This window comes from Leptonotus elevatus, chromosome 15 (genome assembly GCF_054856555.1).
Source record: "Leptonotus elevatus isolate MCC_2025b chromosome 15, RoL_Lele_1.0, whole genome shotgun sequence".
Classification (NCBI taxonomy): Eukaryota; Metazoa; Chordata; class Actinopteri; order Syngnathiformes; family Syngnathidae; genus Leptonotus; species Leptonotus elevatus.
Window position 1 is genome coordinate 1,876,306 of NC_141253.1, and position 15,400 is coordinate 1,891,705.

Consider the following 15,400-nt stretch of genomic DNA (forward strand, 5'->3'; position numbering starts at 1 on the left):
TTAAGCGGAGCCGAGCGCGGGGGTCCGCCGGGTCTCCTGGAGGGCCCTTCCCGACGTCTCGATGGGCAGCAGCAGGCACGCGACGCCGGCCAGGAAAGAGACGAGGCAATACGCCGCCAGCGTCAAGGACACGGAATGTCGGAGCAGCACCTTCGGGTCCAAACACTGCAAATGTGAGTGGCGACAACACGGCGCCGTTCCGCCGCACAGTATATATCTATTTTAGGGCCGATTAAAATTTGGAATCGTAATTAATCGTAATTAACTTACGATTAATTGCAAATGTTATATTTGTTGATGTACAATATTTTTTCTCTCCAAGTTTTCATCGCCTTAAAGGGACTGCAACGTGAGAAATCGACTTTTTGGACCTTTAAATGAAGGCACTGATTTTGACACCCCTGTTGGAATTTCCCCTTGACAAAGGCCTACCTGTGCCACAAAAGGTGTGATGAGGGCACCCAACTTGGCCACGCCGGCGCAGGTGCCGCAGGCCAACGCTCGAATCTCGGTTGGGAAGACCTGAGAAGCGGAGCGGACATTTTGAGCCGACCTCTTCGAACATTGACCTCGACTGGGGACGCTCGGCGGTTGTTGCGTACCTCCGGCGTGTACACAAAAACAACTTGGTATCCGCTCGAGACGAAGCCTCTGGCGATGAAGACTAAAACGGTGAGCGTCGCCCTGGACGAGGAAAACGCACACGGGTTCAAACACTTGCCAGGTGCCTCAATAACATGTTAGTGATCAATAATTCGATTATTTAATGTACATTTTTTTAAAATGGATGCATTCGTGTTTACCTGCCAATACACGCGTAGAGCGGCAGAATGCTGAAAGTGAAGATGAAGAGGGTCATGGCCATGCTTTTCTTCCTGCCCAGACAGTCCACCGTGCCAAAGAGCACAAGCAGGCCTAGCGGAACAAAAGCAAGAACAAAAACAAAAACAAAAACATCATCATCCGCAACAAGAAGACTTCATCTCAATTCAAAATCTAATCAGCCGCATCAGATGTTTACGCCGCCAAACGACAAATAATTGCCTTTCGTATGACACGTGTGGCATCTGTCACGCTGTCATTCGTGTGGAGTTTCAAAGCAAAAGCAGATTTGCTTCGACGTTCTTTATTTATATGATGGAAGCTAATTAGTTAAAACATTTTTGTTTCCACTTTTGTTAACAAGAGTATGAAAACCTCGATTTTTTTTTTATTGTACATTTAGAACAGATATAAAATTTGTGATTAATCGTGAGTTAACTCGTGAAGTCATGCGATTAATTACAATTCAAAATGTTAATCGCCTGTCGCCCCTAATAAAAAAATAATAAAATAATTTATGGCAGTGAGTGAGTTTAACATTCTCAATGTTCAAACCTAAATACATTTTATAAAATAGTTTTTAAAAAAAATGCATGCAAAATTGCACACAAATAAAATCCACGAGACAGCGAAAAGTGAACCGCGTTTTACGAAAACATCCAATCAAAAATTAGGCCTTCAAAATAAAAGCATGCCAGCGTCAGTTTCACCAAACCCAAACTACTTTGTGCTTGTTTATTGAGTGTGGCTACTAAATAAGTCACAATGTGGTCCAAGATTATGCTTTTATTTTGAAGGTCTGACTTTTGACAGGATGTGTTACACAATTTGGAGATTTATTGCTTTGTGGAATACAAAAAAGGGTAACATTTAGATCATTTTAAAAAAGAACTGAAAACCAAGGTTAAACTGGAAAGGTTGTTTTTTTTCTTTCTTTTTTTTTTTGCATCCGTTGATTTCACCTGGAAATTCCGCCAAGGTGGTCCATAACAAGTCTCTGTAGTCCTCTGATGTCAGCAATTTACATTCCAGGCTACAGCGCGGCTCGATTTTGCCTCCCAGGGCGGCTGTCAATCATATTGAGGTTTTGTTGTTTTTACGTGCGACGGAGAAAAGGTGAGCAAAAAGGCAAACGACGCCGCTTACCGCCACACAAATCGCCAGATTGGAACATCTCCGTTGTCAGCAGAATGATTCCAAAATACGTAAAGCCGAAGGAAAACCTCAAGGCAACACAAAAAACAACAACAAATCTTGATCTTACACTCGACACACGAGTCCTGACATGCCCGGAACGCGTGTCACGAAGCGGCAAATGTTTGTCAAGCCAACCATATGAAGCAGAGGAGGAGCGTGGTTTTGTAATAGCGTCGTGTAAAAAGAGCCCCGAGACGCCCACGGTTGTTTTTCTGCATCGAAATGAGAACAAAAGGTGTCGGTAACAAGCGCGAAATGACATCTTGGCCCTCGGAAAGGCGCCCCGTGTGGCGACACCTGTGCGTTGCAGACGAGCCTTCCTCCGGGTAAGGCCTTGCGGTTGTCTTTGGCGATGGTCGCTAACGTCGCCATGACTGCGGCCGCGTTTCCACTCAGCAGGTCGAAGCGAGGACTCTCGGGCAGCCACTGCGTACGAAAACACAAATAAGGTCACTGTTTTTTTATTTTTATAGTAAATTATTTTAGCGGATTGAATTTTCATTTCAGTTCATTTAAAATGGACTTGAGCGGAAAAATGTTGGGGTATTTTTCCACAACTCTATACATTGTTATTCCATTTATTACTGCTGAATATTTTACAAGTAAGGGGCGGTCATTAATCGCGCGTTACAAAAATTGGTGGCGTTAAATTAACTCATTCACTGCCATTGACGGCTATAGACGTCAAAAATTCATTTCAACTATTTCTATTAGTTAAAATTTTTTTTCCCACTTTTGTTAACAAGAGTGAGTGTGAAAACCTAGAATGTTTTTATTGTACATTTAGAACCGATATAAAATGTGTGATTAATCGTGAGTTAACTAGTAAAGTTATGCGATTAATTACAATTAAAATTTTAACCGCCTGACGCCCCTAATTTAAAAAAAAAATTTGCTTCTTTTTTTTTTATCACGTCAGGCGAATACATTTTTTCATTGTAATTAATCACATGACTTCAATAATTAACTCACGATTAATTTTATATCTGTTGTAAATTTTAGGTTTTCATACTCTTAATAACAAAAGTGGAAAACTAATAGAAATAGTTCAAATTAATTTTTGACGTCTATAGCCGTCAATGGCAGTGAATGAGTTAAATGCACTCATTTTAAAATTAATTAATTAAAAAATAAACCTGACTCGAGCGTGTCCTGTGCCGCCGCCGCCGCCGCCATCCTTACCAAGCAGAAGCACAGAAAGATGGCCAAGGGCAAAGCGGACAGGCCCGCCAGCCATCGCCAGCCGAGGTTGGGCATGACCAACGCGGCCAGGAGGACCTCGAACACAACGCCCAAAGTCCAGAATGCCTAAAATGTAAGCACACAAAAAACGGAAAATTGCCCATAGGTGTGAATGTGCATTTTTGTGTGTCTATTTTGTTGTGATTTACCCAAAGTGTAGAAATTTGATAGGTGGAATTTTTTTTTAACTACAATTAATTAGTGATACTCAAAACATTACTCGTACATATAAATAAATAAAAAAAGAAGAAATATCTGATGTCTTATTTTCATTGGACCCAATTAGCAAAACGGAGCAAAAATGTGACCTCATCGGTTTCATTGTCGAGTGAAAGCGATGCGCGTGAACCAACCGCCATCGAGACCACGGAGAAGCCCCTCGACTTGCGTGGAACAAACTCAGACAACAGAGTCAGCCTGAAAGTCAGCAAATAGTCACAGACATATACACAGAATTGACATCTTGTGAAACCCCCCCCCCAAAAAAAAAATATAAATTTCACCCTGACCTATATATTGCGACCTCCCTCCTCCCAATAATAACAGATCTTACGATTGATGGGCTCCTCCGACGCCAACGCCCACCATGCCTCGCAGCAGCAACAACCAATTAAAAGTTGGCGCCAGGGCGCTCAACACGCTGCAGTAAAAAGTCCAACACGTACAAATGGTCAGCACCTGCGTGCGCGTTCACAGAGACAAAAAAAAATTATGAAAAAAAAAAGGACGCGCCGGTAAGTCGTACAACGCAATCACGGTGAGATGAGCTGACCTTTTTCCTGCCGTACTCGTCCGACAAGTTGCCCCATAACGACGAGCTCAAGCACATCCCGAAAAAGACCACCTCGGGGGGGGGGGGAAGAGGAGAGAAGTCAGGATGCAAATTCGGGTGCGCGGGACAATTCCCGTGGCTAAGGAAGGAAGCGTCTGGCTGCCACGCCGGAAAACCAAAAGTTACGTTAAGATGTGACAAATTTCTGATTTTCACGTGAGAAGTTTCACATCTTAAATGTTCTCATTTTTCTTAGGGCTGCTCGATTATGGCAAAAATAAACATCACCATTTTTTAAACAATAATTATTTTTTTGGTACAGAACAATAACATTTTTAATAAAAAAAAAAAATTTGAAACACATATAATAATATATAATAACATATATATAATTATAAAGGTTCCTTTTGGATCAAACTGAATTCATAACAATATACATTTATAATATATATTCATTTATTTATATTGGCCAAAATATGAAATTGGAGTGCAGCATGTGCGCTTTGCAGTCGGACGATCATTTATTTTTGGGCACAAAACAAGAAAATGTTTCAACGTAAAAAAACAAACAAATATTTTTTGAAACACTATAATTGTGCAAGCTCCTATTAGATGAAACTAAATGTATTACATTTTTTTAATTTTAAAAAGTTGCAAATGTATAAATTTAAAAAACTCAAAAATGTGTCATCTTTTTTTTAACGATTATGCAGATTTCGTATTTGTGGAGTGCAATAATTGACTACCAATAACTGCACAGCCCTAATTTTACTTGTAATTTGTTTTACATTTCAGTGTGCTAAGTTTCACAATTTAGCCTAATCATTTTTGTTTTAGCATAATTTAGCCATCATTCTCACCTTTTGGAACGTTAAATTTGACATTTTAGCACAAGTTTCACGTTTTAGCATGAAAAGGTTCATGTTTTAATGAGTTGTGACCATTTTCAAATAGTATTTATCACTTAAAATGTGACAATGACGCACGCACGCACATACACATACTCACCCACACACAAAAAATAAAATAAAATATATATATACATTAAAAAAATAATAATAATAAAAGAGCAATGATGATGACATTTCCGAATGAACAATACTGAGCTCTTAAAAAAATAATAATAAAAAATAAATAAATAATAATAATAAAAAAAAAAAAATGTGACAATGAATTAAGTTTAATGCGTTAAAAGTTTTAAAATGTTCCCGTTTTAACGCGATAACGATCCTGTTTTAAGTTGCAATCGCTGCACTATTTATTGATCGCCTTCAAATGTGAAAAAAAAATGATCACATCATTTACAAGATGATAACTTAAAATGATCATGTTTCTTCTACGAGGTAAGATTGACTTTTGGCTTCAGGTAACTCGCAAAAGGTCTTAAGAATCGTCGCGTTCCAATGCGACGCTGAACTTTTTTCCCTTCTCGTGTGGCACTTTTCGGTCTTTGTGCGTCACAAATCATACGTTTGGAACGACTTCTTCCATTGAGAGGACAAAAAAATAAAATTTTAAAAAGGCGCCTTTTACCGATGTTATGAGAGCCACTTGGTAGCCCCCCAAGCGCCACTCGCAGTGCAGCTGTGGGCCGAGGATGCTGAGGATCATCATCCCCATGGCGTCCGCCACCTGAAATTCCACACAAAATGCTCCTTTTGTTGTCGATCGGCGTTCCCGTTTCTCCCACTCAAGGATTCCGGCTCACGCCGGCCGCAACCCAAATGGGAATTACAAAAAAAAAAAAAAAGATGGCTAAAGCGCCTTCTTCTTACCCAGGCAAACCCGATGATAAATAACAATTTCCACTGAAACCTGCCAAAGCCGAGAGCATCCAGCGCCTCGTCGAGCGTGAAGGTTTCTGCAAAAAGGACAAAGCCGAGACACAACTGATTCAAATACAAGATTTTTAACTATGGATGCAGAAAAAAAAAAAATGGCAGATGGAACATTTGCCACACAAACCCAGTTTGGTAATAACCGCCGATGAGCATGGAGACTTTCTGTGTGCGTGATGGACACCTCCAATGGTCACACTGCTGTCATCCTTGATGGGACCTGAGGATTCGCCATTTTCATCCATGCTAATAACACAAGACACAAAAGCCCACGTGTTGACACGCATGCGCACACGCCGTACGCGCACAGCTAGCTCGATTGGTAGCAGGTCAATTGTTCCCCACCTGTAATCCGAATGTCTCCAGCGCATGCAAGTGACTGGATGTGGAGGAGTTCCACTTGTCCGCGATGTCGGACGACAAACCAGAAACATTTGCGCAGGAACCTGCTGGTCGAGTTTGCGACCCACTTGGCAACAGCGAGCGTACCTGAAAAAGAAGGCGGGGTCATACGTACGCGGTAGCAAAACGCAGATTAAAAAAAAAAATATATATATATATATATATATAAAAAAATACCTTCATTAAAATGACAACCGCGTCATATAAATCAAATTATCACATTTATACGCCGGTGACGAAACGCCGTCATCGAGTTTGAGTATGCCTCAAAGCGGACATTTATATTAAACACATACACATTTAATTTAATCAAACATTTTGTTTGTTCAGTCGGGCGGCATTCATTATTGTGTCGTAACAGTCATATTTGGAGAGCCGGAGGATTCTTGACGCGCGTGGAAATAAACACGAGTTGAGCTTTCGCGGCAATGAGCTGATTGACAGGTGTCTCGGTATGGGGAGAGAGTTGTCTAAAAAAAATATTCACACAAATACATTTGTGATTTGCACGTGTGTTTTTCGGATCCACAAATGTATCCGCGATTTTCACGTCTTTTTTTTTCATTTTGTGTGCGTTTTCCATGACTTTTTGCTTGCGAGTTGTCGAAAGTGCGTTTGTGGATCGCCGCGCATTTATTTTGGAGACAGACATCACGCAGTTTCGAGATGTTCGCGCACTCGACACTCGAAACCGTTTCTGTTTCTCGTTTAAAATTGGACATTGAAAAACAGAAATCCAGTCTTTATCTGATCTGTCATTATGTGTTTATTTTTGCACAAGCCGGGAAACAAACTAAGGTCGCATTAGTTTGTTTCCCTTGAGCGTGTTTTGCTTTGCTGCCGCTTTATCGGCGTAGAAGAAGAAAATTGAACAGCAGAAGAAGAGTGTCAAAACAAGCTCAAGGGGTTCATTGCATTCTTGAGGATTTCATTGCAAATAAAAAGGGGGAAAACTCGTTAATTGTGACGCTCAGTTCCTCAGAGAACAGTACTGGAATATATTTTAGTGGTATATATTTTTTTTATTACATGTGCATTCAAAAGTTTAGAGAAGGTCAAACTAATTTCACCCCGAGAGATGCATTTCAGCTTCGTCCCTATTTGTGGTACACATGTTTTATTTTTGTCCACTTGGTAAATTACAAACGTTATGATAGCCGCGGTCACGCAATGCAATACTGTCTGCCGAAAAGCGCGTCATCAGCGATAAGGCCGACCTTGCCGAGTTGCAAATCTGGGCCCTCCCGAGTATTTACGGCTTTATTACGGGCGTAATGTTTGAAATGAAGAAACTGTTGGGACACTCATAAATACCGCGGGGGGATAACACAGCATATATACAGGCAGCCGCTTTCATCTTATTTGGACTCACCGGACGAGCAGAAGAAGCCAAAGCAGAGCATCTCTCGTTCGCTCCAGCATGGACACAAAGGTAAGAGCAATCAAATTGGACAAAATTGGACATTTTTCGCTACGGCTGATTGACAGTTGTTATTTTTCGAGATCATACAAACTAAGTTGCCTTTTATCTTCTATTTTCATATTTATTTCATGTCTTTTTGCCACGTCATTGTATCTCATTTAAATGCCAAAATGTCCATAATTGTAATGACAGCAAATGAGACCGCAATGGGATTGGGCATGTTTACCTTTGGAACAGGCCCAGTTAATTTATGCGCATAATTGATGGCACAAATGTTAGTGGCAGTCCTCTAACAAGTTCTCTTGTGTCACTGATATGTTCAGCCCCATCATTGGGTGGAAACCTTAGAAGCCTTTATTGATGCCTATACAGGAAACTCCGTTTTAAATATTGAGGAGAGGCCAAAGTTCGTCTTCTTTTTGTTGTTGCTAAAAGTGAACCCCAAGAAGATGCGGCTGCTGCCATTAACTCATTCACTGCCATTGACGGCTGTAGACGTCAAAAATTCATTTGAACTATTTGTATTAGTTTAACATTCCCCCCCCCACACTTTTGTTGACAAGAGTATAAAAACCTAGATTTTTTTATTGTACATTTAGAACAGATATACAATTTGTGATTAATCGTAAGTTAACTAGTGAAGTCATGCAATTAATTATGATTAATTTTTAATAATTTCTTTAAAATTGTAATTAATTGCATGATTTCAATAGTTAACTCACGATTAATCACAAATTGTATATCTGTTTTAAATGTACAATATTTTTTTCCTAGGTTTTCATACTCTTGTTAACAAAAGTGGAAAAAAAATTAAACTAATAGAAATAGTTCAAATGATTTTTGGACGTCTATAGCCGTCAATGGCAGTGAATGAGTTAAAGTATGTCAAGTAAACCGAAGAAGGTCCAAAAATGGCTCTTTTTGAAAACGTCATTCGAGATGGCGAGAAACCCTCGGCTACGTTTGCTCTTTGTTTTCCCATCACCTTCATTACCATGAAGATTTTTCTTAGTGCGAGTTTGTGACTTTTTATTTTATTTTTTTACCAACACAAGTTTCAGCAATAAACCTGAAACTTTTTTTTTTACAATTCAAAACTTAACAAATGTAAAAATAAAAAGACACTTCAATGACTCAATTTGTCTTTCAAAGCAAACTGGAGCGGATCATTGAAGCAGAAATCATCATCAGCCAGATCGTTTTGAATCGAAAATCATTTCGAATCGAAAATCGATTGTGAATCGAAAATCGATTGTGAATCGAAAATCGATTGCGAATCGAACTGTGATATTTCACCATCCAGTATCACGCCATTTCCTTCATGGATCTCAAGTGCACTTTGTAATTAGTTTGAAATCCATCTATCTAATCAAAGATCAGTAATCAAATACCTGTGCTTTCATTTTGTGGCCGAGACCCCGGAAGGATCGAGTTTCTCCATCCTTGTATTACAGAATAACGCACGCGCGCACGCACACAAAAGCGCAGAACGAGCGTTTGCTGCCTGAGCTCCATGAATGTTTAAGCGGCCGGGCCGGGGCGGGCCCGGGGCGGGCCGGGCCCGGGGCGCCCGCGGAGGTCATTACTGCCTCGTTAAGCAACCGCCGGAGAGACGACATACAAGCTGCTGGCGTTCCATCATGGGCGCACCTCAGGGCTCCTCCAAGTGCCACTGAGGTTGTTTTTTTTTATCCGCATTGCAGTGGAAAACCGTTTGAGTGGAACCGGGCCGCGGGACCGATTCCGCCATGACTCACATGGCTTTGGAAGTCAAGGAGGTAACAATGCAAAACTTCTTCTAAGCTCACGTACGAAAGTTGAAGTAGCAGGACACAAATTTGCCGCAACCCCGAAGTCACCGCCGTCCTAAACTCGGTATGTTTGTGGTGAAAATCGTAGCGACGCGGGGCTAACCGGGCCCCGTGTCAGGTTTCCTTGGGCAGCTGGAGCCCCCCTGAATTTCTCTTTCGCCGCGGCGCCGTAACAGGATCCCGCCTTCGTACCGGACGGACGGCTAAGACAAAAGGAGCGGCCTCGGGGCCGGATAGACTTTCCTCTTCCTCCGCTGCCTGACATCAAAATTTGATGTTTACTCTTGTTTATTGTGGGAAAAAGTTGTCACGGGTTCGCAGAGTAAAGATAGACCCGTAATGTTTTTTTTTTTTGTTGGAATAACTTGATGGTGACTTTTTTCCTTCTACTCTCTAATGTGGCCACAACTTAACCGTGTATTATGACCGCGTGGAACCACACTGCCCCCTAAGTGGCCAAATTGGGTACAACATGAACAGCGCTCCCAATAAAGGCACAAACAGACAAAGGCAAGACAGTATCAAATAATTGAAATAAAATCGAATTGGGGAAATTTGAAATTGATTCTGAATCGTTCTAAATGAGAATAAAAATTATAAATAATAAATAATAAATAATTTTTTTCCCCCCACTTATGTTAACAAGAGTATGAAACTTAGAAAAAAAATGTTATTGTACATTTTATTGTACAGATATAAAACTTATGATAAATCGCGAGTTAAGTATTGAATAATGCAATTAATTAGGATTAAAAAAATAAATAAATAAAACCGACATCCATAATTAAAACCTACTAATAAAGTATTCGGTAGTGGCTGTTCTGGCACGTCAGGATTTTCCCATCAATGGAGTCGGAAGGACAATTTTCGTATCATCGGACCGTGTAACCGGTCACGATGTTTTTGACGAATGGTTTTGTTTTTGACCTTTGACCTCCATATTGCTGGTTTCCTACTGAAGGATGTAGAAAGTTTCATCCGTGGTCGTTTCCTGTCGTCGCTCTCGCTGAGCCGAATCCCAATTAGTCGGGACAGAGACGCACCCGAGGCCGTCAGCGCGCAGTAGGTGACTTTCTTTTCCTCGTCAAACTTTAGAACCATTGCTTTTTTTTTTAGTATTCAATGAATGCCAGCTAAAGTCGGCGCAGTTTGCCCGACAGCCGACCGATCGGTGAGCGTCGGTACTCGGGGATGACAAATGATCTGCTCGAAAAAAGCTGAGCTGAACTGTTTGTTTACGGGCTCGGTGTTTGGCGAGACCAGGGGTCTACAACCTGCGGCTCTGGGGCCACACGAGGCTCTTTAGGCCCTCTCCTGAGGCTCCCTGTGGATCTCTATCAAAATGAGAAAAAATAAATAAAAAAATTGACAGATATTTACATTTTTCAGATAAAATATTCTTTAAATGAATTCATGATTTAGATTTAAAAAAATTAATAATTAAATATTCAAAAATGGTCTGAGTCAAAAATGTTTATGTTGTTAGAGGGGCGAAAGGTAGATAAAAAAATTTTTTTTTTTAATGTACTAAAAATATAAAAAAATAAGATGTCCAAAAAGGAAGAGAAAAAATCAGAACATTACCATAAAATGCCAAAGAATTGGGAAGTCAGAGAAGAAAATGTTCAAAAACAAAAGGAAGGCAGAATATTACCATAAAATCTCAAAGGGATTGCCCAAAAAAAAGTCAGAACATGGATTATTATTATTATTTTAAAGGGCAGAAAAAAAACATTCAAAAAGCGATGAAATGTCCAAAAACAAAAAAAACAAATCCCCCAAAATTACCCTAAAATGTCCACAAAAAAATCAGGAAAAAAAGTTGACAAAATAGCCATAAATTGTCCATACAAAAAAAAAATCCACTACGTTTTCTTCATCACAAAGTTCAAATGTTTCGTGGCTCCTCTCAGACAGATTATTTTTTTTGTGTTATTGACTTGGCCTAAATTGGCTCTTTTGACAGTAAAGGTTGATGAGCAAGTTACACTTCTTGTATTTTACCTAATCTGTCGTGTGCGAAACCCCCCCAAAAAAATCATCTTCTCAAATGATGTAATTGCACCTTCATCTAATTGTTATCCTTGCCAAATTAGCTACTTTCGATTGGAAGAGAATGGCAAACATTCAAGCCACATTAAAAAACCGGACCCGGGTCTGGCCCTCGAACCCCGAGTTGGACACGCGTCCTCGCGGAGGCTTCATTTTTGCGCGTGCTGTAGGCCACGCCCACCATGAGCAGCGTGGGAAGGGAGTAGATTAGATAGCTTTGTCTGAATTGAGATTCATCACGAGCCGGGAGGACGCGGGGAGGGTCCCGGCAGCCGGTTCGAACTCGGAATCACAAAAACAGGAACAGGATGGCCGAAAAGGAGCAGAGATACGGCGGCACGTGTTTCACGACTCTTGGTGAGAATTTGAAGCGGTCGTTTCCCGTCAGGGGTCGAATCCGTTGCCTCCGTCGAACCCTGTCCTCTGCCTTCTTGTCCTCTTTGGTCTTCCTCTAAACCTCCTGCCGGGCATTTAAAACTCAGCATCCTTCTGCCAATATTCTGGGCAAAGAAACATTTCTAGTAAAACAATGCTAGATAGCACGACTTTGTTTCGTAAGGGTGGGAATCTTTGAATGTCTCACGGTTCGATTCCGATTTTTGGGGGTGCGATTCGATTCAGAATCAAATTTTCCATTAAGAACCATTTTTGCTTCAAAATGATTTGATTGTCCATGATTTTTGCTTCAATCTACAGATGTGCAAGGAATCGTAATGATCTACTCCAGTCTGACTCGCTAATGCTAATTAGCGCGCGACTCGCGGCACTTTTATCACTCAAAAGAACGTCTCCACGCTGCAAAAAAAAACAACTTTTATTGGAATGACTTGATGGTGACTTTTTCCTTCTACTCTCTAATGTGGCTACAACTTAACAGTGTATCAGACCGCGCGGAACCACACTGCCCCTAAGTGGCCAAATCGGGTACAACATGAACGCTCCCCAGAAAGGCACACACAAACAAAGGGAAGACAGTAAGGGTGTTAGAAAAAAATCGATTCGGCAATATATCGCAATATTACAGCGCACAATTCTCGAATCGATTCGTTTTGCGGCCGAATCGATTTTTAAACATCAATTTTTTTTATGGGAATATTCAACAAAACGTCTTAGGGTTAGAATTCACACATTAAATTAGTTATATTAATGGAACATTAAGCCTTAATATTTTATTTGTTTTATTTGTTCAAACATGAAACGTTAAATGCAGTGGCTCAGTTAAAAGCCTGAATTTTCACATAAATAAATACATTTTCATACAAATCTTACAGTGTTCATGAACAAGTTTACTGATTAGTATTTTCTTAATTTGAGTAAAAAAAAAAAAAAAAAAATCGCAATAATCAATTTATAGATTCGCATCGGGATTAATCGGCATCGAATCGAATCGTGATACCAATCGAAAGGTACTCAGCAATTCACACCCCGAGAAGACAGTATAAAATAATTTAAATAAAATCGATTCTGGGTCATTTAAAATCGATTCTGAATCGTAGTAAATGAGAATCGAGTTTTTGGCACACCCTGGTTACCGATTCACGGCCGCTACGCAAGTTTGACTTGTCGGCTTCCTGATTGGCTCAGAGCCTGGAGGAGCGCTGCGACCGCATCCTGAGGAACATGGAGTCGTCCCTCACAGCCCGGGACCGGGTGGGGATCCAGGACTTTGTCCTGTTGGACGCCTACACCAGCGAGAACGCCGTCCTGGACAACCTGAGGAAACGCTTCCGCGAGAATCTCATTTACGTGAGTCGCTTCGACGCCGGCGAAAACTGCTCAACTTCACAGCGGCCCTTTTTCACTTGTTCGCTTTTTTGCGGCAGTTTCTTTTCTTCCGTCTCCGCGTCGGCAGGTAAAATGGCGGCTCTGTCTGGGGATGGACTTGGCTCGACAATCTGTATTTGCTCCTGCCAAAAATCAGTATCGGCCCAAAAAAGAAAAAGCGTATCGGTCGGCCCCGCTCTCGCGGATTTAAAACAACCGGACCCGAGAGAGTAAATAAATGTCACACTTTATTGGCGTTTCTGCCCAAACGCGCCGATTTGACATTCATGTTGGCATAACAATCAGACACCCGCGTAGGTAATCATGCCATGTGAACGTCCTCGTTGACCCAACACTAATATCAGTGAAGGGAATTGAAATGAATAAATTGATAGTAAATAATTATCATTCCGATTGTGAAATCCACATGAAAAGAAGTTCCTGCAAATGAGAGCTGAACTTTTGGGTTTGTTAACGTCACGTGCGAAAAAATTCAATTTTTGGGGGCTGAAAATTCTTGGAATTTGGACTCCCCGTCCAGCGACCTTTCCTCCGACACGCGTCCCCGCTGAACGAAGCAACTGGTTTTGCTGAAACCCGCAAACTCCGGAAGGGTCGCGGCTGTCCCGGGGGGGGGGGGGGGGGGGGGTCTCGGGAAAAGTTCGTGCGGCGCGACGGCCGCCGAATGATGTCCGCGACGCGAGAGGTGACGACCTCCGCGACGCGAGAGGTGACGACCTCCGCGACCCCCCCCGTCTCCGCAGACCTACATCGGCACGCTGCTGGTCTCGCTCAACCCTTATAAGGAGTTGGACGTGTACGGCGAGAAGCAAATGGCCGCCTACGCGGGCGTCGACTTCTTCGAGCTGCCGCCTCACATGTAAGACGGACGCCGCCCGTCTCGCACAACGTGCCGAGATGCGCTCGCTCGCGCGCGCTCATCCTCCCGCCCGTGTGCCGCTCAGCTTCGCCTTGGCCGACAACGTGTTCCGCGCCATGATGGCGGAGTCCGACGACCACTTCGTCCTGATCTCGGGCGAGAGCGGCGCCGGCAAGACGGAGGCCTCCAAGAAGATCCTTCATTTCTACGCCGTCAGCCGTCCCAGCGGCAAAATCCTGAGTCACGTCAGGGACCGGCTGCTGGTGTCCAACCCCGTCCTCGAGGTCAGCCCGCCCCGCTCGGACCGTGGTTCTTTTTCTTGTTCCTTCTAAACGTCCTCGGCTTGTTGTCATGCAGGCTTTCGGAAATGCCAAAACGCTGAAGAACGACAACTCCAGCCGCTTTGGGAAGTACATGGACATCCAGTTTGATCACCAGGTAGACTCCAAGCACCTCCATTTTGTGAGCCTACGTATATATATATATATATATATTTATTTATTTTCGATTAAGAACGATTTTTGATTCAAAACGATTTGATTGCCAATAATTTTTGCTTCAATCTACAGATGTGCAAGGAATCGAAATGATCTACTCCAGTCTGACTCGCTAATGCTAATTAGCGCGCTACTCGCGGCACTTTTATCACTCAAAAGAACGTGTCCACGCTGCAAAAAAAACTTGCTTTTATTGGAATAACTAGATCGTGACTTTTTTCCTTCTACTCTCTAATGTGGCTACAACTTATCAGTGTATCAGAACGAGCGGGAACCACGCTGCCCATAAGTGGCCAAAATGGGTACAACATGAACAGCGCTCCAAATAAAGGCACACACAGACAAACAGGCAAGAAAGTATCAAAATAATTGAAATAAAATCGATTTTGGGACATTTAAAATCGATTCTGAATCGTATTAAATGAGAATTGCGTTTCTTATGAGAATACATTTTTGGAGCACACCCCTAATATATATATATAAATAATAATAATAAATTAATAATTGGGAGAAAAAAAAAGAAACAAATGTGTCCTTCCTCCTGCTTTAAATTCATTTAAATTAAGTTTGTCCTAATCACAACATTTGAGTCCAATCTGATACTTTGGTAATAATAAAAAACAAAAAAGTGAGGGCATCTCTTTTTTTTTTATTCGAAAAAAAAAAAATCCTGATATGATACATTTTTAAGTGGCTGTGA

General features: G+C 41.6%; 2 protein-coding genes across 4 annotated transcripts in view; one reads left to right on the forward strand and one right to left on the reverse strand.

The window, feature by feature from the left end:
- On the reverse strand, positions 1-7,833 carry LOC147161491 (synaptic vesicle 2-related protein-like). Its single transcript, XM_086097387.1, has 15 exons — positions 7,646-7,833; positions 6,217-6,360; positions 5,999-6,117; positions 5,809-5,894; positions 5,567-5,665; positions 4,034-4,192; positions 3,815-3,939; positions 3,615-3,678; positions 3,156-3,327; positions 1,969-2,445; positions 1,785-1,889; positions 804-915; positions 603-684; positions 433-522; positions 1-165 (listed from the first exon to the last, which is right to left on the reverse strand). Exons 1-15 carry the CDS (start codon positions 7,693-7,695, stop codon positions 1-3), a joined length of 2,049 nt encoding a protein of 682 aa, XP_085953513.1. The 5' UTR covers positions 7,696-7,833.
- myo1hb (myosin IHb) overlaps positions 7,169-15,400 on the forward strand; it is a 20,933-nt gene continuing 12,701 nt past the window's right edge. For 2 of the 3 annotated variants that reach the window (XM_086097383.1, XM_086097385.1), the window contains exons 1-5: positions 7,169-7,705; positions 13,144-13,305; positions 14,088-14,203; positions 14,289-14,487; positions 14,561-14,641. In XM_086097383.1, coding sequence (XP_085953509.1) covers positions 7,694-7,705; positions 13,144-13,305; positions 14,088-14,203; positions 14,289-14,487; positions 14,561-14,641 — 570 coding nt within the window. In that variant the 5' untranslated portion in view covers positions 7,169-7,693. Of the gene's footprint in view, positions 7,706-10,508; positions 10,570-13,143; positions 13,306-14,087; positions 14,204-14,288; positions 14,488-14,560; positions 14,642-15,400 lie in introns of those variants that run through there. The other variant, XM_086097384.1, reaches the window with a different exon arrangement.